The 24376-nt window shown below is 46.4% G+C and overlaps 1 protein-coding gene across 1 annotated transcript in view; it reads left to right on the plus strand.

Moving 5' to 3' along the window:
- Positions 1–8170: 8170 nt before the first annotated feature.
- The window catches only part of ST8SIA2 (ST8 alpha-N-acetyl-neuraminide alpha-2,8-sialyltransferase 2), a 78406-nt gene continuing 62200 nt past the window's right edge, over positions 8171–24376 (plus strand). Inside the window, exon 1 of the mRNA XM_029064632.1 lies at positions 8171–8360. Within this exon, the coding sequence (XP_028920465.1) occupies positions 8263–8360 (98 nt within the window). The 5' untranslated portion in view covers positions 8171–8262. The remainder of the gene's footprint in view (positions 8361–24376) is intronic.

Below are 24376 nucleotides of genomic sequence, written 5' to 3' on the forward strand. Positions count from 1 at the left end.
TCTCTTACTACTCTTCTCACTTTTTTAAGAGAAGCTGGTGATTCTACTAAAAATTATGCTTCTGAAGTGCAGGATTAAAGAACAATGTTAAGGGAAAGAAAGCTCTTACATACGGTGGGTTTGCAAAGAGCAAAGAAAGAGAAGCTGAATGAATCCATTGTTTCTGAATGATGAAAGGAATCACACCCAGAAGACTGCTAAGATTAATAATAGTAATAAAAATAATTATGGTATGTGCTAAGCGCTTACTGTGTGCCAGGCACTGTACTAAGTGCTGCAGTGAATACAAGCAAATCAAGTCGGACACAGTCCCTGTCCCACGTGGGGCTCACAGTCTTAATCCCCATTTGACAGATGAGGTAAGTGAGGCAGAGAGAAGTTAAGTAACTTGCCAAAGGTCACACAGCAGACAAGTGGCAGAGTGGGAATTGGAACCCAGGACCTTCTCACTTCCAGGCCCGTGCTCTATCCACTAGCTTGTCAGCATGCTACTAGTAGGATGGTGGTAAATCATCACAGAAGACTCCGAAGAATTGGGTTGTGCTGGTGTAAATAGGACATAATTTCCTGGAGAGTTCATCTGCAGTTGTGCTCATTTCTTGGCCCGTAAGTTGACAGCTGCCCAGGTTACTCAATTCTTTACCCCACACAGATAGCCACCTTGGACTGTGAATCTTGTCCTCAAGACTGAGAGGTCAGCAGTAAGATTAGGTGACAGGGGACAGAGTTGGTGGGAGAAATTCTAGAAATGCTGTCTGCCAAGTAGATATGCTGAAGATGGAGAGAATCATAGGTCAGGCTGAAAAATGTCGATTATGTCAGCATCATTACATTGCTGTTTTATGTTAAATTCATCTTGTGCAGATTTGGGCCAATCAAAGAATATTTCCCAGGATGTTTCCTTTCAGCAGTGCTCCTGCCCAATGCAAATCCACGTAAATTTTCAGCTCCCACTCTGTGTTTTTAACTCCACTCTGTTTGGAGGTTGTCCATCTCCTCCATGTCTGTGTCGGCTTTACAGATTTCTGGGAAACCCTCTGCAGTGATTGAAATTGATGCATTTTTTCAAGGGTTTGCACAGGGATAAACAGAAAAACTCCTTCGAGAGGCAGCATCTCCCTTTTATTGTGTTTTTTTGTTTCTTTCTTATCATGCCCTTTCTGTGACCTGGATCTTGCCTGATGCTGTCACAATTTTCAAATTCATTCTGATTCAGATTGCAAAGTTGACCACCTGGTGGTTTTAGAAACTCACAGAGATTAGAAACAAAAGAGTGCGAAGCGCTATTTCCTCTCCACTTTGCGGAAACTAAGTGGCTTCAGCCCACTCATCTGCTGTGTGATATTGGGCAATTTAATTTCCCTGTTCCATAGTTACCTCACCAGTAAAATGGGGATTAAATCCTAATCCCTCCTACTTGGTCTGTGAACCCCATGTGAAATAGCCTGATGAAATTGTATCTACTCTAGTTCTTAGTACAGTGCTTGGAACATAATAAGTGCTTAACAGATCTTATCATTATCATAATTATTAAGGGCTAAACACCAAACAGGACTATTGTAACATTTTGGTGGATAAAGGTTCTATCTACTTTAATGTCTCTCCTCTTCTCACCCTTTCCCTTCACAAGGATATTGGATTGCTCCTCTGTTTCAAAAATGATTTACAAGGCACTTAACTTCACTGTGCCTCAGTTTTCTCAAATGGGGATTCAATGCCTGTTTACCCTTGTAGTTACAATGTGAGTTCCATATCGGATCAGAGTATCATGAATCTACCCCAGTGCTTAGTGCAGTGCTTGGTACATAGTAAGCACTTAACAGAAACCACTATTATCATTACTATTACTAGTACCCTTCTTCTGGACCTCAAGCAAAAGTCCAGTTCATATATAGCTGCCCCCATTAATGATCAACACCCCAAATCATAACAACTCCTCAGTCATTTCTCAGTAATGTTATTTTTGTACCCATCCTCTCTACTGGTGCATATGTATATTTTGACTGAATACTCAATCTATTTTTTTCTGAATCCACTCTTTGTAATTACTTTTATGTTTCCCCCATTGGAGGATAAGCTCCTTGTGGACATGGAAAATGTCTTGTGTTAATGTACTTCTGGGTTTCTTGTACTTTCCCATTATGACTATAATAGTAATTGAGGTATCTGTTAAGCCCTTTACTCTGTACTAAGCTCTGAGAGAGATACAGTGTAATCAGATCCTACATAGTCCTGATCCACAAGGGGCTCACAGGGGAAGAACATATTTTTAATCCCCATTTTAAACTGAGGCACAGAGAAGTGATTTGCCCAAGGTCAGAAGGCTTAGTAGAGTGTATTGAACTGTACTCAGTAAATTACTATTACTTTTACCCAAGCGATCTGAACAGTTCTTCTGTGGTCCAGGCATCATAAGAAAGCCTGAGATCAAACATCAGAGATCAAGCACCAGAGAGAAAAAGAAAAATCAAGCTTTCCCAGTGTCATCCATCAAATCACAAATGGCAAGAAGATTTTGCTAGGTACATTCATGAATATACAAACCATCCGTTTTCCACAAACATGTATTTTCTCACCATTCATTTTCCACCGTCTTTTGTTTGGAAGAAGATTTGAATGACTTGGGAGCAAGGCTGTAAAATTATTTTCTTTGTACCTAGCCAGGGCTTTTTGCTCACAGGGTATCTGTAGGATTGATATGTAAGAGTTGTTTCATTCAAACAACTGGTCAGACCTCAAAAAGATCATTCTTATTTTATTTCAGTCATACAAGGGTGAGTTATATATGCAGTAATATTGGATCACTAAGGTACTTTGCTATGGGGAGAAAAGAAATAAAGGGACGTTACCTTGTTTGGCTGAACTCACACAATGACAGCAAGTTGGCAGGTTAGTGGGATTTTAATTTTCTTAAAACTAAAAATCTGTGCCAGTTTGGTTTGTCAATTCTCCCTTTGAGGCAAGAAAATGAAGTTTTTTTGGCTGCCAAGTCATTCTTCCTATTAATGTCTTCCTCTAATTGACACCTGGACACACCTGTGGCAAGTATACGGCCTTCTTGTTGTCCCCTTCCTTTGTGGGCTGCCCAATGGAAGAAGCCAGCTGGGATTTCAGCTACTCCACTCTGTACCACAGGGAAAAAAAAGTCTTTTTCAGATTTGGAATTACAGCAATTTCAGAAGAGGATAAAAGAACAAAGGAAGATAGGTCATAATGGTGCTTTAAAATTGAGGTTTTTGTTAAGCACTTTCTGTGTACTAAGCAATGGGATTGATACTGTATAAACAGATTGGGCGCGATCCTCTCCCTCCAGTCTAAGATGGAGGGAGAAGAGGTAATGGAATCCTCATTTTACAGATGAGGTAACAGGCATAGATAAGTTAAGTGAATTACCCAGGGTCACACAGCAGGCAATGTGGTGGAGACAAGATAAGAGCCCAGGTCCTCTGACTTCCCAGCCCCAAAACTAGCAACTAGACCATGCTACCTTTAAGGAATCTTTTCACATGTGGTTTGCAACTTCCCTGGGAACCTCATCTCCTGGTGTGGGTGGATTTGAGTATAGGAGTTGAAGAGGATGGAGGAGAATGAGCAGCTTTCCATGTTGTTTTTCTCCATTGAAAGTTGATTCTAGAAAACTTTCTCTATGGAACTGCACAGCATAGCACCATTCCCCTCGAAGGAACTCTGAATTTGGAAAACAACATAAAAGTCACAGACTTGCCTCCTTTCTCTCTTCTATAATGAGAGCAGTGTGTTGAGGTGGATGATATATCCAATTCTTCCAACTATTCCTGTCGTTTCAGCTGAGAACTGAATCTGCTTCAATTTGTATTGGCAAGTAAAGTTCAGTTGGGTGATGAATCAAGGTCATCGGTCAACAGTGCTTGGAACAAGGTAAGCGCTTAACAAATACTATTGTTATTATTATTAGTATTAGTATTATTAGTAGTAGTATTATCCTGGCTCTGATGTGCTGTAGAATGGAAAAATTCTAGCAACTTTCTGGCAACATGGTAGGATAAGTCTGGGACATATAGTGGACTGGACCCTTGAGTAACCTGAAAGAGCCAAGTCAGAGACCAGAAATAATAATTCAAATGAGGACCAGAGAGTAAAAGCACTGAAATCCTGGGAACACTTTCCTCTCTCTCCATTATCTAATCCTTGATATCATGGTTGGGTTTCATTTTGCTTTTTATCTAGACTAAGGGTTATTTTCACAATTCAGCCAACAATTGAAATAATGCCCCTTCTCCTTTCCTTTGTCCCCATTCTCCTCCTCCATGCCCCTCACTCATTCATCCTTCTCCTCTCTAGCTCCTGCATTATAAATTCACCCTGATCCTCTGCTCTTATTCCCAGAAATCTTTAGAGCAAGTGCTTGGGGTTCTTGGCTAATACACAATTTTGCTATTTACAAAGTTCCAAATGGAATGCAAATGTGTGGGTTTGCTCTCCTTTCCCTCATCGTCATATCCGTGATTCTGCTTTGAAAAAAGTTGCATTTGCAAGAACATTCAATTTTAGTGCAAATTTCAAGAAGAGGCATATTCTCAGAACTACTAGAGGCAAAGAGGTATAATAGCCTATTAGTCTATTCAGAATATGATATCTTACCTCTCCTCTTTACATCCCACCCACCCCCCAACCACACACACAAAATTTTAGCAGCCTGTCTCTCAAGTAAGATATAAGAACAACTTAGAGGAATAAGAATAACCACTTAGAGGTATTTAACATCCCACGTCGCTTCTGAAACAATAGGGAGAAGCCAGGTGGTAGGGTCAATCACTTTTTTGGGTAATTACTGTTCCTTCCCAAGGGGAAACTAAAATATTTTTCCTGTCCTGTGCTCTTAAAATGGGGTTGAGGGACTGCATCAAAGCAGGAGATTAATTCATTTAGAGTTTCAAGTGCGGGAGAGATAGAGAAAGCCCTTAGAGGGGCAATAGATCTATGTATCTCTTTTTCTTTCTTCTCCGAAGCTCCTGAGAGAGTCAGTCAGTCGCAATTATTGAGCACTTACTATGTGCAGAGCACCTCACTAAACACCTGGGAGAGTACACTGCAACAGAATCAGCAGTCACGATTCCTGTCCATAATGAGCTTACAGTCTAGATGAGTCCTAGTCTTTACTACTATCAGATGAGGAGCATATTTTAAATATGAAAAATTTCACAGTGCAACATTGCAGAAGCTCTCTCACTACTCAGTACAAACAGGTGTATCTCTTGCTACTGTAGAAACATTCATTCATTCTCAACATGAATGGAATGCTTCCCCTAGGAATAGAGAGATCTGTGGCATCTCATTTTAATGAGCTGTCTTAAGGAGAAAGCTTGGATCTAACAGTTGTCCCTTGTGGGGTCTAGCAGGTTCCCATTGGCACCAACTATTTTTACCAGGAAGCAGCTGCAACGAGGACCCCATAGGGATTTAGCAAGGAGAAAGAGGAAAGAGAAAGGGGCTCCCCACAGCTGGTTGGAGGGAAATTTCTATCAGGCTGTGATTGGCACTTGCACATTCCTGTTCAAGAAGAAGGGTGACCTAGTAGAAAGAGCTTGGAAGTCAGGAAACCTGGGTTCTAATTCCACCTCACCATTTTCCAGCTGTGTATGACCCTGGGCAAGTCATTCAATTTTTCTATTCCTCAGTTTTCTCATCTGTAAAATGGGGAGTCAGTACCTGTTCTTCCTATTCAGACTGTGAGGCCCATATTGGGACAAGGACTATGTCCCACGAGGTTTTCCTGTGCCTATCCCGGAGCTTACTACAGTGTTTGACATGTAGTAAGTGCTTAACAAATGCTATGACTATGATTTTCCTGCTCCACCTTCCTAAGAAGTGAAAGGGAAAGAAGAAGGAGAGAAGAAAAGGTTGCAGGGGATGGAACAAGAGAGCTAGAGAGATAGAAAAATATAAAGACGACAGAGACAGACACAAAGAAATAGTTTCTAAAAGAGAGTTAGAGAAAAACAGAGTCAGGAGAGACATTTTAGTACTCTAAAATTTAATGTACTAGCAAATACAACTTTTTCAAAGCAGAGTTTGGTTTATTGATAAAATAAAGAATAGATATATTTATAGACTACTGTTTGGTGCATTCAAAGACAAAGCTACCGGAGGTGAGGTCTTATTGATGGATGCAAAATATGGCTGAAAAGAAAAACACGGGAAAGAATAGTGCACGATCCACACACCTTCCCAACTTCTGCTTACCAATAAGCTGAAATCTTGCCCTGCAATCGATCAATCAACCAATCATATTTATTGAGCACTTACTGTGTACAGAGCATATTGCTAAGCACTTGGGAGAGTACAATATAACAGAGTTGGTAGACCCATTCCCTGCCCACAAGGAGCCTAGAATCTAGGGGGGGAGACACATTAATATAAATAAATAAATTATGGGTATGTGTAAGTGCTGAGGAGCTAAGTGTGGGATGAAATAAGTGTGCAAATTCAAGTGCAAGATTGAGTCATCAGGCACGGTCCTTTGGTGAGCCAGTTTTAGGGTTGATGGGACAGTCACTTTTTCTATCTGCTCTTCCATTTGTGGGGGTGGGGATGTGTGCTGTGCACCTCTAAATAAGGCTGCTCAAACTCTGAAAGTGGTCACCAAGGAATACTGCTGCCTCATCAGTAGTTGGATGATCCATATCCTTAGCCACCTACCTGCACAGGACTTTTGTTTAGAGGGTTCAGGGATACTATAATGCCAGAGCTCATTAGTTGGGTACCAGTGCCCAAGATGCAAATAGGTGGGCTCAGATCTCTGTTCAACCAGCCCTCACAGCCTCCTCTCTCAAGAATCAATGCTATGGATAGTGCTTACCGCTTTGCAGAAGATAAAAGGATTCAGGAGGTGAACAGAATTTAGTAGGGTAGAGTTCTCTCCCCACCATGTCATAAAAAGATTCTTATATTGTGAGGTTGGCTGAGAACCTGTTCATATGGTATGTGACATTGTCTGATGGGACCAGAGCAGATCTCATGGATAGGACCAAGAGAGCATCACAATTTTCAAAATTGCCACACTTTCTTCCCTTCCCAAGCTGAACGATGCTTTCGCCAAGAGCGGGATTGTAATGGTTGTAAATGTGGCTTTTGAGTTGTGCAATTAGTGCATTTTAAAAAAATTTAGCATTTCCCTCATTCCAGTAAAATTTAATGAAGCCCACCTGCCCCAGGCTGAGTGATGAGAACAAAATTTAATTTGTGTTCATTTATGCAAGGAGGGGAGGGGGGGGTGTGTGTTTGAACTCTAGAGCTGGAGGGGATGGAGGGGTAAAGGGGAATTTTGAACCCCTGTGAGTGGATTGATGTGTAGGCTACCTTGGGGGTGGTTCAGGAAATAACCAGGTTATTGGTTTGGCAAGAAGAGGGGCTGAGATCGAAGGACTCGTCCAGGGCCCGTGGCGGAGAGCCGTTTCTTGCAAGAATACAACCCTCAGCTCTGCTGAAACTGAACCCACAAGCAGGTGTGAGCCTCTGCCGAAGTTGGAGAGATTCGAACATCTCTTCTCTGGCTTCCCCTCCACCCTGGCTCCCCCCACCTCTCCTCTCCACATTCGTCGACTGGTGAAACATCGGATTGGAAACCCCTCCTTCCTCACTAATGACTGTCCCCCCCCCGCCCCCCCGCCCCAGGTGTTGGTCTTTGTGTCAGACAAACTTTCAGAGAAAGAGAGAGAAAGAAAGGGGGTGGGGAGGAGGAAAGGGAGAGAGAGGAGAAGAGGGAGGGCGAGAAGGGCTAAGGAATCTCTTTCTCCGGCTAATCCTAGCAACGCCTTCCTCTCTCCCCTCCTGGATCCCTCCCTGCATCCCTCCCTGCATCCCTCTCTCCATCTTTCGGGGTCAGAGGGTGTGCAAAGGGGGCATCGGGAGGGAGGGGACCAGGCTGTGCTCCTAGGACGGACTCGCCGGCAGGGGAGGAAGAAGGAAAAGAAGGAGCTGTGGGAAGGGGAGAGGGGGAGAAAGGCGCCCAAGTCAAAGTGAGGAGAGAGCCGGGATCTAAGGGGCGGCGGGGAAGGCGGTGGTCGCGCTTGGCTGGGGCTGAGGCCGGGGACGGGAGAGGAGAAGACAGAGGAGGAGGAGGAGAAAAGGAGGAGGAGGAAAGGGGAGCCTGGCCCCTCTTCTCTCTTTTCTTTCTCTCCGGAGCCTTCTTCCTCTGAGCGGTCCTGGTCCTGGTCCTGTTCCCTGTCCTGGTCCTGGTCTCTGTCCTGGTCCTGGTCCCGATCCGAAGGCGGGCGCCCAACCATGCAGCTGCACTTCAAGAGCTGGATGTTGGCTCTGCTCACCCTGCTGATTGTCTTCCTCATCTTCGCGGATATTTCCGAGCTCGAAGAAGAGATCGGGTAAATAAAAGGACCCCCCACCCCCGCCCACCACCAGCAGCCCCCTCCCTCCATCCCCAGTGTCTTTTCCCTCCGCGCCCCTCCAGGGTTTCCCTTCTGCTTTGTCTGTCTGCCCCCCTCCCCCTGGAAAAGGAGATGCTGAAAAGGGGGGTGCGCCGGGCCAGGGGGGTGGGATTGAGGGTGTGGGTCTGGCCAGGGGTGGCAGGGGGCGATGGATGGAGGAGCGGCCGAGAGGGGAGAGCATCCTGCCCCTTCCAGCCCTGGTGGTGGGGGCGGTTCTGGGGTGCGGGGCTGGGAGTTAGGGGTGGGGGCAAGGGGAGGGGGTTAGGAGACAAGAGCAGGGGGGAGGGAGGGTGCCGGGGTGGGGGCGGGGGGAGGCTGGACCCTGTGAGGCCAGAGAGGCTGGAGAGTTTCTTTGTTTGGGGCTCCGCCTGCTCCCTGCCTCGGGATGCTGGTCCTGGGGAAGGGGCGGGTCGGGCAGGGCCGGGGGAGGATGCCGGGGGTGGATGCCGGGGGTCAGCACGGGTGAGAGGGCAGGACCACCTCTCTGCAAGGCGCTCCCCTCCGCCCAACCAGGGCCGGGGCCGGAGGGAACCCAGGAGTGCCCTGCCCGGCCACCGGGACGCTGCGCCTTTTGTCTCCCTGCTCCTCTGGATGAAGGGAAAAGGGGGCGGGGAGGGAAAAGTGGGAAGGGGGAGGAGAAGGGAACTCCGTTTTCCCACACACTTTATGGCTCCCACGAGGAGATCCGGTGGGAGTTGGGTGCCGGGGGTGGGCGGTGGCAGTTGTGATTCTTATTGCCACGGGATCCGCTCCTCGGGACCCTGTCCGTCCAGCAAACCCGCCGTTTTTAAAGGGAAAACCCTCCAGCCCAGATCTTCCCAGTAGGGGTGGGGAGTAGGAGGAGAAAGTGGGGAGGGGGGCGAACCGATCCGGGGAGAAAGGGTGGGAGGATTTGCATCCAGATCCCAGACGGGCCCCTCCCGGTTTGGGATAGGGGAAGAAACCCCTGTGGAGCTCCACTCCCCCCGCGCCCCTCCGCCTGGACCCAAGGGGCAGTGCCCACCCGAAAGGGACCATCTTGGGCACCCCCTCTCGCCCTCCCTCCCCCCCCCCACCCCACTCTTTTCCTTCCATTCCCTTCCAGTCCTCCTCCTCCTCCCTCCCTGTTTTGTTCCCCATCCCCACCCTCCACTCCCTGCCCGGGAGTGGCTCTCCTTCCCTGAAGAACCCCCTTGGAAAACTTCGGGAAGCAGTCCGTTCCCGCGGGGCCCTGAATTCTCAGCCCCCAGGACCCAGCCTTCTGCCTTCCCAGCAGAAGCAGGCGGTCCGAAGACTCTTTAAGCCCCCAAATCCCCCCGAGGTGGCTGCTGAAGTCCCTGGCCGACCCCACCCTTAAGGAGGTTTAGAGGTTATTCTGCCTCCAGCTTGCAATCAATCAGTCAATGAATGATATTTATTGAGCATCTCTCTGTGCTCTGCATTGCACTAAGCGCTTGGGAGAGTACAACATGAGTTGCGTGTTATTCTTTTGGGGTCAAAGTGTCCAGAATTCCCTCCCTAGCCCCCTCTTATGTTTTCCCATCTGTCCAGGGACCAATCCGCTGGTCTTCTTGGAAAGCTTGTTATTTGGGGTCACCCTAGGAGCTCTGAGGCTCTGGAAAGGAAGGGTATGGGGTCAGTGGACTGAGGATCCCCAGGAGGTCAGCTGGAAGGGATTTTCTCTGGATTCCGGGCACTCCTGAAGCTGTTTCTCTTCCTCTCCACATTCCCCTGGGCCTACCTGAGGCTGGCTGGTGGATGGGGGCTGTGCCTCATCCCCTCAAGAGGGAGAAAGGAGGAGGGGGAAACAGATCTTTGGGAGTGTGGAGGGGCACCCGGGGGTGTCGGGTGCAATTCAGCCTACAGGACTGGGGGGATGGAGAGAGGCATATTCTTGGAAGCTACTATTGGTTCAGAAGGGAATAATCTTGGAGTCGTTCAAACAAAGATCCTCTTTCCGTGTCTGCTAGCTGAGATTAAAAAAAAAAAGAGGGTGGGGGTGAAGGGAGTTGGGAGACACATGCATGCAAGCCACCCACACACACACCATACACACACACACACACACACCACACACACACACACCATACACACCACACACACACACCACACACACACACCACACACACACACACCACACACACCACACCCCCTTCACCAAAACCTGAAGGCTTGGGGATGTTTCTCCTGGAGCTTGAAAGGCAAGCTCTGTTTCTTCCCGCCCTGAGATCTCTTTACCTTAACTTTCAGAGTAGCAGAAATGACACCAAAGCCTTTGCCTACTTGTCTTAATAGAACTTCCTCCTCCCACCTATCTGTTTAATTGTGCCCTCTCCTCATTCCTGTCTCCCAAGGCCCATGGAGCCCTAATGGAGACTACTTTCTATGGAGAAGAAGGGCAATATTGCACAAAAGATTTCTCCAGCTGACCACGGGGGTCCATACATTTAACCCGCGGTTTTATCTGTCTGCTAGGTCACTATGGAATGATACTTTCTTTTTTTTCTTCTTTTTTTTAAATGACATTTGTGAAGTGCTTACTATGTATAGAACACTAACTGCTGGAGTAGATAAAAGTGAAGTAGGTTGGACACAGTCCCTCTCCCACATAGGGCTCACAGTCAAAATAGGAGGGAAAACAAGGAGAACTAAGGCACAAAGAAGTTAAGTGGCTGAGACTTGTAAGCTCATTGTGGATAGGGAATCAAGTGCTTAGTACCATGCTCTGAACAAGGTAAGCACTCAGTATATATGATTGACTGATTGGTTGATTGACTTGCTCACAGTCACACAGGAAACATTTGGCAGATCAAAGACTAGAACCCAGGTCTTCTGACTCCCAGGCCTGTGGTCTCTCCACTACACCCTGCTGCTTCTTGTGTTGATAGTTTATATTCATTCATTCATTCAATCATATTTTTTGAGTGCTTACTGAGTGCGGAGCACTGCACTAAGTGCTTGGAAAGTACAATACAGCAGTAAAGAGAGAAAATCCCTGCCCACTGTCTATGCCCTCCTGCTTTTAACTACAGTTTTTGGTCAGTTTATGTGTCTGATGGTTTCTCCATTAAGTGGCAAACACCTCAAGGGCAGGGTTCATGCCTTTTACTTCTACAGATATTCCTCAAAGTGCTCCACACACAGAACCGTTGAGGATGACTTGCTACTATTGAGGATGATGGTGGTGGGTCAATCTACCTTTTTACAGCAGCTGAAGAAGCTAGATGGTTTTTCAAGTCTAATCTTTGGGAAATCTAAAAACTCTGAGAGGCAGGTGGGTTGACCTGTAGCTACAAGGACTGAGCTTTCTCTTTTTCCCAGAATCCTCTTTCTCTTCCCTTATTGCCATGGGAGGGGCAGATGGAGAGCTGAGAGGGAGCAATTTTTTTGAACAGGTTAAACAAAAATGTACAAGGTAAGATCAATAATAACTTGCCCCCCACCCCTTCTCCCCACCTTCTTTTCTCCTTTCCCTCACCTCCTGCCTGTCCATTTCCCCATCCAGATTGTAGGTTCAGGCAGGGAACATGGCTACCAAATGCTCTTCTGCATGCTTAATATAGTGCTCTGTGAACAGTTAGTGCTCAATTGATATGATTGTTGGTTAAGAATTTTCTCCCTAGTTGGCCTCTGAGTTTCACCCTTTTTATACATCTTATACCAACTCCCCTCTTGGAGTTGGGAAAAAGTTTGCTTCTGTAAGGAGGAATGTAGTTTGTGGAGGTATTTAGGATCAGCCAGAAAAAGATCAAAGAGGAGAACATGCCCATCTCTTCTGCTCCAGGATCAAGGAGACTGTCAGCTGTTGAGGGCCAGAGTCACCACTTGGGAATTTAAAGGGGCAGGGTGTCCCTAGGGACTAAGCCAGAATGCTGCCAAGGTGTCTGTAACCTTGCCAGGGAACCCTTGCCCTTGGATGGCAATGGCAGAGTTCTTTCAGATGAACAGATTCAGCTCTGGACTGTAAAGGCAAAATACTCCTTAACCGTTTTCTTGCTGGAGCACATTATGCTGCCTAAGGTAAAAACAGTAACTGGTATTCCTTAAGATAGAACAAATATCTATCATAGTTAGAATATAAGCACATCAGACACAGTCCCTGTCCCAAATGGAGTTCACAGCCTAAGAAGAAGGGAAAATGGGTTTCATTCATTCATTCAATAGTATTTATTGAGCGCTATGTGCAGAGCACTGTATTAAGTGCTTGGAATATACAATTCCGCAAAAGATAGAGACAATCCCTGCCCATTGACAGGCTCATAGTCTAAATGGGGGAGACAGACAGTAAACCAAAACAGAACAAAACAAAAAAAAAGACAACATCATCAAGATAAATAGAATCGAGGAATGTACACCTCATTAACAAAATAAATAGGGTAATAAATAATATATACAAATGTGCACAGTGCTGAGGGAAGGGGAAGGGGGAGGAACAGAGGGTGGGGGGAGGGCAGAAGAGGGGGAGCAGAGGGAAAGGGGAGCTCAGTCTGGGAAGGCCTCCTGGAGGAGGTGAACTCTCAGTAGGGCTTTGAAGAGGGGAAGAGAGTTTGGCAGAAGTGAGGAGGGAGGGCATTCCAGGACAGCTGTAGGACGTGGTCCAGGGATCAACGGTGGGATAGGCGTGAAAGGGGGACCGTGAGGAGGTGAATGGCAGAGGAGCAGAGTGCACGGGGTGGGCAGTAGAAAGAGAGAAGGGAGGTGAGGTAGGAGGGGGCAAGATGATGGAGAGCTTTGAAGCCAAGAGTGAGGAGTTTCTGTTTCGTGCAGAGGTTGATAGGCAACCACTGGAAGTTTTTAAGGAGGGGAGTGACATGCCTAGAACGTTTCTGTAGGAAGATGATCCGGGCAGCAGAATGAAGAATAGATTGGAGTAGGGAGAAACAGGAGGAAGGGAGATCAGAGAGAAGGCTGACACAATAATCCAGTCGGGATATTATGAGAGTTTGTACCAGTACGATAGTCATTTGGATGGAGAGAAAAGGGCAGATCTTGGTGATACTGTAAAGGTGAGTTGGCAGGTGTTGGTGACGGATTGGATGTGTGGGGTGAATGAGATAGCTGAGTCAAGGATGACACCAAGGTTGCAGGCCTGTGAGATGGGAAGGATGGTCGTGCCATCCACAGTAACAGGGAAGTCAGGGAGAGGACAAGGTTTGGGAGGGAAGATAAGAAGCTCAGTTTTAGACAAGAAGTTGGAGGTGGGACCAGGGGAAAGGTAGATGACAGCTACAAGGATCTGGAGGGGGTGATAGAGGCGAATAATATGGGTTTCAAAGGAGGGAAAGGAGAGGGAGTGGGGAGGAGGGATAGTGTGGAAGTGGCATTGGGTTGTGAGAAGGAAGCCGAAGCCTCCTCCTTTCCCGGTGAGTCTGGGGGAGTGGGAGACAGAGAGGCCTCTGCTGGAGGCAGCAGCAGAAGAGACCTTGTCTTCAGGGGTGAGCCAGAAGCCCGTAAGGATGAGGAGGAGGAGAGAGAGGGAAAGGAAAAGGTCAAGGATGGAAGGTACCTTGCCTCTAATGGAGCGGGGATTCCAAAGGCCACACTTGGCAGCAGCTGTGGGGGAGGAGGAGGGAGAGGGAAAGGAGTGGGGGGAGGGGAGGGTTTGGATGAGAATGAGAGGGCGGGGACCTGGGCAGGGATGGGGGATGAGTGTGGCGAAGGGACAGGAGGACTGGGATGGGGTGTGGGCAGGGAAGAGGGAAGGGAGGGGGGTGGGAGGAGGGGGTTCAGTGGCAAAGATTGCAAGGGGAGGGGGATGAGGGGTGGCGCTGGTAAAGAGGGATTCTAGGGCAGAGGGGAGGAGAGGAGGAGGCAGAGGAGAGTGCAGAAAAGAGCTGGGCGGGAGAGGGGAAGGGGAAGGTGAGGATTAGGAGGGGCAGATGGGAGGGGGGTGGGTGGAAGGACATGGTGAAGTCAGAGAGGTAAGTGGCAGCCCTGAGAACAATTAATGACATGTGATACTGGTAATACAGTAATATGATATAATAAGATATTATTAAGAAGCAGGTGATGTTCATGATCAGATGTTGACTTGTCTATGGGTCTATCAAATTAAAATCAAAAGCCTAGCGGCAAGGAGAATTCTGGGGCTTGTGGTCCAAATGTCTCTGAGGTGGCGGAGGGAGCCCTGTGGATGTCTGATTTGGGGAAGTGTGGAGCTATTGTGGGAGATAGAGGAAACTCATGGGGAGAGGAGTGAAAAACCAAGCAGCATGGGCAGGGTGAGTAGTTGCAGGTTCAGGTAGCAGCTAAAGTATCACAGTGAAAACAAGGGCAATGTTGTCTGGGGATGGGTGGGAGTCGGGGGGATCGGGGAAATCGATCACCTCTAGTCAGACTGAGGGGTCCCCAAAGGTTGGCTGTTTCTGGGAGGGGGGAGGGAGGGTAGTTGGGGATGTAATGTCCCACAGCCCCGGGGAGCGGGGAGGGAAGGGGGCCTGGAGAGCACAATGTCCCACGACTCCAGGCAGGGGTGTTGGGGAGTATAGTGTCCCATGGTCCAGGTTTGCTACCTGGATGGGCTTCGAGGGGGTGCTAGTCCATGGGGGTTGGAAATAGGTGGGTCAGGGAAAAATGGGGGAAGGTCTGGGAGCTACTCGTGGTTCTAGTGGCTGTGGGGCCTGGGGTTCTCAGTGTCGGAGTCCTTGGTTGGGAGTGCAGAAGTCTGGGTTGGATAGACGACCATGAGCCCAGAGGCAGGTCAAGCGCAGTCTTCTCGGGAAGAGAGATCCCGGCGCATCCCAGTACATCCATGTCGGCGTCTAGAGGAGGAAGATTCAGCCAGGAATAGGGGAGACCAGTGGTTTGGGGCACGGCTCCAAAGGAGAGGAGGTCCCGGGCCCACGTGGCGGCATCCAGAGGAGGAAGATTCAGCCGGGAATAAGGGGATGGGCGGTTCAAGGCGTGGCTCCAAGAGAGAGGAGGTCCCGGTTCAATTATGTCTGCATCCGGCGGCAAAAGAACCAACCGGAAACACGGGGACAGGCGGTCCAAGGCAGGTTTCTTCTTCCCTCTTTACTGATGTGGAACCTGAGACTAAGGGAAGTGAAGTAACTTGCCCAAGGTCACATAGCAAGTAAGTGGCAGAGCCAGGATTAGAACCCAGGTCTCCTGTCAGCCAGTCAATCGTATTTAGTAGGTGCTTATTGTGCACTGAGCACCTTATTAAGGGCTTGGGAGAGTACAATAATAACAGACACATTCACCGCCCACAACCGAGGGGTTAATCAGGAAATCCCGTTTGGAGGATATGATCTTAACAGGGCTTTGACAATGGTGAGTGTGGTGATAATAATGTTGGTATTTGTTAAGCGCTTACTATGTGCCGAGCACTGTTCTAAGCACTGGGGTAGACATAGGGGAATCAGGTTGTCCCACGTGGGGCTCACAGTCTTAATCCCCATTTTACAGATGAGGGAACTGAGGCACGGAGAAGTTAAGTGACTTGCCCACAGTCACACAGCCGACAAGTGGCAGAGCTGGGATTCGAACTCATGAGCCCTGACTCCAAAGCCCGTGCTCTTTCCACTGAGCCACGCTGCTTCTCCAATATCTTCTCCATGGTGATGATATGTCAGGTGTGAAGCAGAAGAGAGTTCCAGGTCAGAACAAGGGAAAGGGGTCAGCAGTGAGAGAGATGAGATCAAAATACAGTGTGTAAATTGGTGTTACAGGAGAAAGTCTGCTGGATGGATTGTGGCAGAAGATTAAGATCAATCAATCAATGATATTTATTGAGCATTTACTCTGTGAAAAGCCCCTTATTAAGAGATTGGGGGCATACAACAGAGTTGGTAGTCACAACCCCTACCACGGAAGAGCTTCCTTACTGCTGGTAGAAGAGTTTAGGAAGGCAAGGCATCTCTGATCAAACTTAGAATTCATTAATGAAGACATTTATTGAGCTCTTAAAGAGCATCCTACTTAAGTACAGGGGAGAGAGGCAAGGGCAATGATTGATTCAGCTCACAGGGGGCTCTTAATCTAGTTGAGGAAGGAGGAGAGTATCAGGAAAAGCAGATGCTATAAAGAAAGACAATAGTTAAGCACCACAGAGTAGTAGTACTTTACTTCTGTGAGGAAATAATTCTTGGACTCCTCATCATTCCATACAGGGTTAACCAGGTATCAAAACTTACCTCCATAATAATAGGAATTATTGTGGAATTTGTTAAGCCCTAAGTGCCAGGCACTTTACTAAGCACTGGGGTTGTTACAGGATAATTGGGTTAGATAATTGGGTGTCCCTGTCCCACGTAGGACTCACAGACTCAATCCCCATTTTACAGATGAGGTAATTGAGGCACAGAGAAGTTAGGTGACTTGCCCAAGGACAAATGGTAGACATATGGCAGAGCTGGGATTAGAACCCAAGTTCTCTGACTCAGGCCTGTGCTCTTTCCACTGGGCCATGCTGCTATTTGGTCTCCACATCACCCTTCTGCTATCATCTCCAACACCGACTCAGTGTTGGGTCTCCTCCAAGATAGACACACCCAGCTTCATGTCAAAGCTTTGTGTAGAAAATGCCCTCTAGAGTTCCTCCTGTACCTTGGCCAGTCGATACTGGTCTATACTAGGGAATTGTGATCTGCTTTCTCCACCTTACCTCTCTGATTTCCTACTACAACCCAGCCTGCACACTTCGCTCCTCTAATGCCAGCCTTCTCACTGTACATCAATCTCTTCTCTCTTGTTGCTAACCCCTTGCCCACATCCTGACTCTTGCCTGGAACTCCCTCCCACTTCATATCTATCACTCTCTCCACCTGCAAACTTTCTTAAAAGCACAGCTCCTCCAAGAGGCCTTTCCTGACTAAGCCCTCATTTCTTCTTCTCCCATTCCCTTCTGCATTAACCTTGCACTTAGATTTGCACTCTTTATTCACCCCACCCTCAGTCCCACAGCATTTATGTACATATCAGTTAATGTATTTATATCCTTATCTGTTTCTCCCTCTTATCTGTAAGCTCCTGGTGGGCAGGAAACTACCAACTATGCTATATTGCACTCTCCCAAGCATTTCACACAGTAAGTGTTCAATAAATTGGTTGACTGATTGATTGATTGACTCTACTTTGCTCAGAACCCCTGGTGTGCCTTAGGTATGGAGTCTAAATCACAAAACCAGCTCAGTCATCAGGGTGCTTTGTTGTGGTAAGTGATAATCATAGTAAGGGTTAAGTTATGACTGTTTATCAAACCCTGTACTAAGCCCTGGGTTAGGTGGCAATACAATTTGAGGGTTCACATTCTTCCTGACAAAGTATCTTTAATGTTAACTCAAATACCTAGATGGCTCACTGAGGGTCCATCATCTGATGACTGACAGAATTTTGCTGCTTCTTCCCCTTTCTTGTTTTCACACAGATAAGGTGAATCGGACACAACCTTGCTCAAAGCCAATGTGCCACCACCAAAACTAATCGGTGATATATATTAAGTGCTTACTATGTGCAGAGTACTGTATTAAGTGCTTGGGAGCGTATATTACATCAGAGTTGGCAGGCACTTTCCCTGCCCATAATATTCATATTAATGTCTTTTATTCATATTAATGTCTTTTATTCATATTAATGTCTGTCTCCCCCTCCAGACTGTAAGCACGTTATGGGCAGGGAACATGTCCTCTAATTCCATTGTACTGTACTCTCCCAAGCACTTAGTACAGTGCTTTGCACACAGTAAGTGTTCAATAAATACAATTGAATGAATAAATGAATGTTCTGCAAATAGCAAGCCCTCAATAAATAGGATTGATTGATTGACCGAGTTTACAATCTGAAGGGAGAGACTAAGTGAGATTTACAGTTCGTGGTGGAGGTCTGACAACATTTGGCATGTGGTTTGGTCATGGGACCAAAACCCTCTTTAGATGCGGTTGGAACTCATCATCCAATAGGGATACACTGTGAGTCCACTCAGGATTGCCATTGTTCTTGTCTGTCTGTCTCCCCCGATTAGACTGTAAGCCCGTCAAACAGCAGGGACTGTCTCTATCTGTTGCCAACTTGTTCATTCCAAGCGCTTAGTACAGTGCTCTGCACATAGTAAGCGCTCAATAAATACTATATTGAAATGAAGGATTTGCATCCAGACCAGGAAGCTAATGACTTTTAATCCAGACCAGTGTGTCTTCCCCCAAAATTGCCTGTCACCGAATCCTCCCTGTTACCAATGCTTTCTTCCCTTTAAGGACTTTGGGACATTATTTAATTCTCCTCTAGTAACAATTATTGTAGTATTTGTTATCATATGCTATAAACCAAGTGAAGCAAAGGGGTAGATGCAAGATAATCAGTTTGGACATAGTTTCTGTCCCACATGAGGTTCACAGTTTAAGTAGACGAGAGAACAGGGACCGAATGCCCTTTTTACAGATGAGAAAACTGACGCACAAACAAGTTAAATGACTTGTCTGAGGTCATGCAGCAGGCAGGTTGCAGGGCAAGGATTTGACTCCAGGGATTCTGGACTCCAAGGCCCTTACTCTTTTCACTAAGCCACACTACATTGCAAGCTCCTTGAGGACAGGAATCATGTTTATTAATTCTATTACACTCTCCCAAGTGCCTAGTACAATGCATTATCAATCAATCAATACTATTGAGTGCTTACTCTGTGCTCTTTCAATAAATAGTTGAGCTCTTAGTCTGTGCAGAGCACTGCACCTACCACTTGGGAGAGTACAATAGAGTAAGTAGATGTAATTCTTCCTCAAGGAGTTTACAACTTCATAAAGGGGACAGACATTACAGTATATTGCAGGCGTGGTGGAAGTAACCAAATATAAAGATATGTATATAAAAGCTGTGAGTTGAGTACTTAACTGCCTAGAGGATCAGGACTCAAGAACATAGTTGATGCAGTAGGGGAGGAAATAGGGTAGGAAAATGAAGGATTCATCAGGGAAGACTTCCTGGAGGAGATATTATTTTAGAAGGACTTTGAAGATGATTAATAAATCTACTGATTCAAGTCAGACTATTTCACTCCAAGAGCTGATAAACACAGCCTATTCTAAGTTACTGGTTAGAGAAATTTGCTGGGAATCTTACAAGTTGCTACTTGAGCCTCAGGAGGTCAAACGTTTGGGTAGTTGTGTTATTTCTTTCATTTTTAAAATACTGAGGATTGTAACGATTGAGGAGTCAGGTCCCACTGCTGGTGCACCAGATACCCGAGTGGCTTCAAAACCTTATACCTATCAGCTGCTTCCCATAAATGAGTTACAGTGACAGCTTGGCTATTGGAAGGAGAGAGAGCGAGACCACAGGAGATTGAAAGATTCAGTGAAAAAGGACCAGGAGGTTGAGCTGAACATGACAAAGTAACAAGCCCGTCGAACCAGGTGGCATGTTCTGTCTTTGGGATCCCAAGGAGAGTGTTTCTCCTAAGTGATACACAGAGACTTAGACACCCTGATGCCATTATCATCCATGAAAACAGAACCCCCTTCCCTCTGAACGACAGTTAAAGGTGTCTTTCTTGTCGCTTCAGTTTCAGCTTCTCTTGTCCTTTAGTTTTTAGACTGATATCCAGGCTGCTGGGCTGATTGAATCCCAAAATGCCTGTGAAATTCCCTGTTGAAACATGGAGACAATATCTCTTATTTCCATTTGGGTCCAGTGTCTCAACTCTGGCTTTCACCAGGGCCTCAGACTTGTATGTGTGTAGGGAAAATGAGGATGGAGTTTGTGAACCCCATAGGGGACAAGGATTGTGTCTAATCTGGCTAACTTTAGCAGCATGGCTTAGTGGGTAGAGCATGGGCCTGGGAGTCAGAGGGTCATCGGTTCTAATCCTGGCTCCACCACTTATCTGCAGTGTGACCCTGGCAACACTCATCCTATCCTGCCTGGATTACTGCATCAGCCTCCTTGCTGACCTCCCAGCCTCCTGCCTTTCCCCATTCCAGTCCACACTTGACTCTGCTGCCTGGATCGTTTTTCTACAGAAATGTTCAGGATATGTCACCGCACCCCCCTCCTCAAAAAACTCCAATGGTTGCCCATCCATCTCTGTATTAAGCAAAAACTCCTCACCATTGGCTTTAAAAGACTCCATCACCAGACTAAGCCCCACTTTTCCTCATCTCCCACTCCCTTCTGCATTGCCCTGACTTGGTCCTTTTGCTATTGCCCCTCCCAACCCCACAGCACTTATGTACATATCTGTAATTATATTAATTTGTATTGATGCCTGTCTCCTCCCTTCTAGACTGTAAGATCATTTTGGGCAGAGAATATCATTGTTTATTGTTGTATTGTCCTTTCCCAAGTGCTTACGAGAGTGCGCTGCACAGAATAAGCACTCAATAAATACAATTGAAAGAATAAATGAATTCTCTGTGCCTGTTACCTCATTTGTAAAATGGGACTGATACTGTGAGCCCCAAGTTGGACAGGGACTGTGTCTAACCCAATTTGCTTGCTTACTGTGGGCAGAGCACTGTACTAAGTGCTTGGGAAAATACAATACAGCAATAAAGTGGGACAATCCCTACCCACAATGAGCTCACAGTCTAGAAGTGGGGAGACAGACATCAATACAAATAAACAAATATCAATATAAATAAATTACAGCTATATACATAAGTGCTGTGGGGCAGGGAGAGGGGGAAGAGCAAAGGGAGCAAGTCAGTATGACAAAGAAGGGAGTGGGAGATGAGGATTAATCTCAGATGTGCCTTCAATGAGGCTTTGAAGTTGGGAGAGTGATTGTCTTGGGGATTTGAGGAGGGAGGGCATTCCAGGCCAGAGGTAGGATGTGGGCCAGGGGTCGGGGGTGAGACAGGCGAGATCCAGGCACAGCGAGAAGGGTTAGCCCAGAGAGGTTAAGTGGGAGGGCTGGGTTTTGAAGGAGAAAAGAGAGGTGAGGTAAGAGGGGGCAAGGTCATGGTGTACTTTAAAACTAATGGTGAGGAGTTTTTGTTTGATAAGGAGGTGGATAGGCAACCACTGGAGATTTTTGAGGAGGGGGGTGACATGTCCTGAATGTTTCTGTAGAAAGATGATCCAAGTAGCAGAGTGAAGTATGGACTGGAGTGGGGAGAGACAGGAGGTTGGGAGGTCAGCAAAGAGGCTGATGCAGTAATCTAGGGGGCATAGGATGAATGATTGTATTAACGTGGTAGCAGTTTGGATGAAGAGGGAAGGGTGGATTTTAGTGATGTTGTGAAGGTGTGATCAACGGGATTTGGTGACCACTGAATATGTGGGTTGAATGAGAGAGAGGAGTCAAGGATAATGCCACGGTTACAGGCTTGAAAGACAGGAAGGATGGTGGTGCCACCCCAGAACTTATTACAGTGCCTGGCACAGTAAGTGCTTAACAAAGACCATAATAATTATCTGTCTATCCCAGTGCTTAGCACAGTAGCCTACAGTAAGTGTTTAACAAATACCACAGTTATTATGAGACATGAACCTTACATGACCCTTGAGTGTAGAATCAATAGACATCCGATCTGTAGTGGCTCCAAACATCTGGAGTGCCTTGGAGATCTCTAGTTCTACAGGTGAACCAGGATGTGGCAAAGCATCAGAACTCACTGTGCTGCTAGAAGGCACAAGAGGATGTTGAGAATACTGTACAGGAACAAAACAGGCTACTATGTCCTGATCATTCCCATTTGATCTATTGTGTGTCTGGTGCCAGGTACTGTACTAAGTGCTGAGGTAAATACATGCTAATCAGGTTGGGCACAGTCCCTGAAGCAGCGTGGCTCAGTGGAAAGAGCACGGGCTTTGGAGTCAGAGGTCATGAGTTCGAATCCCAGCTCTGCCACTTGTCTGCTGTGACCTTGGGCAAGTCACTTCACTTCTCTGGGCCTCAGTTCCCTCATCTGTAAAATGGGGATGAAGACTGTGAGCCCCACGTGGGACAACCTGATTCCCCTGTGTCTACCCCAGCACTTAGAACAGTGCTCTGCACATAGTAAGCGCTTAACAAATACCAACATTTTTTTTTTTACTCTTAAAAGGACACTTTTTTGAAAATGATATTTAAGTTTATTTTATTGTTATACTGTACCCTCCCAAGCACTTAGTACTGTGCTCTGCACATAGTAAGTGCTTATAAATATGATGGACTAACAGGTGTTAACTATGTGCCAGCAACTATACTTAGCCTTGGGGAAGATATAAGCTAATCATTTTGGACACAGTCCATGTCCTAAATGGGGCTAACAATCCCCATTTTACAATAAGGTAGCCGAGGCACAGAGAACTTAAGTAATTTGGCAAAAGTCAAACAGCTGACAAGTGGTGGAGCCAGGATTAGAACATAGGTCCTTCTGACTCCGAGGCATGTGCTTTAACCATTAGTCTGCGCTGCTTCTCATGTTTTCCTGAACCTCCTTTAGAGTTTTCAGACACAAACTCCTCCTTTTGTGGCCCAGAATTTATGCCTAGAAGGTGAGATAAACTCTGGGTTAGGTCTAGGGGTGTCTTGACTTCTTTTTACCATCTCTCTGAATTCGTATGTCAGAAAAATGTCCCCTGTCCAGTTGGAGAAGAATCTTGTAAAAGGATACAAAAAAAACTAGGAAGATAATAAAGGCAATTCAACTCGGGAAACATGCTGGCAAATATCTCCAAGGAGAAATCATTTGGAGCACAGAAAGTCCGTAGCAAGGAGAAACCTGTAAAGGAGTAGAATTTAGAAGAGACCTTAAGAGAATGGCAAATTATATCTGAGTCTGTAACAAATCAAAGGTATTTACTGAGTGCTTACTGTGTGTAGAGTACTGTACTAAGCGCTTGGGAGAGTACAATATAACAATTTTTTAAATGGTACTTGTTAAGTACTTACTATGTGCCAAATATTGCTCATAGTTCTGGTGAAGTTGCAAGTTAATGAGGTTGGACACAGTCCCTGTTCCATATGGTACTCACAGTCTAAGTTGTAGAGAGTTGGATTTAGTCCCCATTTTACAGGTGAGGTAACTGAGGCTCAGACAAGTTAGGTGACTTGCCCAGGGTCACTTGGCAGACAAGTGGCAGAGTCAGGATTAGAACCCAGGTGTTCTTTCTTCTAGGCCACGTTCCCACCCACAAGGAGTTTAACGTCTAGAGGGGCAGGGGGATAATAATAAGATAAGGGAGAAAAATGGTCAATACAATCTAGGGGGGTGCAAGGCCTAGAGGCGGTGGAGTGAACCCTGTGTCACAGAGCAAGTCCCTGTTTGCCCCTCCCCCCGGACCCAAAGTCTTCTCAGGTCATCCTGGAATTTAACACTCATCCTGGGGACCTCATTCCAACCAAAGCAACCCAAATCCTGGGGCGATTTTCTTCCCAGGAAAGATGAAAGGAATTGGTCATACACAACTCTGTCGTATAGGCATTTAAGAATGGGCCAAGTGGGGAAAGGAGGGAATGGAAACATCTAAAATTATCTGGAGACTTCAAATGACAAGGAAGGAGACAAATTGTCTAGTGCCCCACAAGGGGGATAAAATAGGAGCAATGAAATTTAGAAAATGGAGGTGAACTCTGAGGGGGAATAACAAACCCCTCCTTTGGAGAAGCAGGCATCTAGGGGAGAATGTTGGGGTCTGCCACTGTAGGAAGCATTTCAAGGAAACACCAGACGAAGAAGCAGATTCAGGAGGCATCTCTCTGACAAGGACAGGCAGACGTGGTGAGTTAATAGGTTTTTCCGTCTCTAATGTCAAGAAAAAGCATGTCAGCTGCTCTCAGCATCAATTCCAGGATTAATTAACACCTTCTTCCCCGGTAAATGTCACTGCCACCCAAATAAATTAGGTGAGAAAGAATAAGGTGTCTGGGGGAAAAACTAAGTGGATAGGTAAATTGATAGTTACCTGGGTTCCCTGCCTTTCAGCTGCACACATACTGTCAACAGTCACGACTTCTGGAGCATTAATGGGCCCAAGATTTAGGGCTCAGTCTGTGGAGCATTCTAAATGATGCTCCTGTCTCATTAAACTCATTAGCTGTGTTACCTGTC

Source organism: Ornithorhynchus anatinus, chromosome 5, assembly GCF_004115215.2.
Source record: "Ornithorhynchus anatinus isolate Pmale09 chromosome 5, mOrnAna1.pri.v4, whole genome shotgun sequence".
NCBI lineage: Eukaryota > Metazoa > Chordata > Mammalia > Monotremata > Ornithorhynchidae > Ornithorhynchus > Ornithorhynchus anatinus.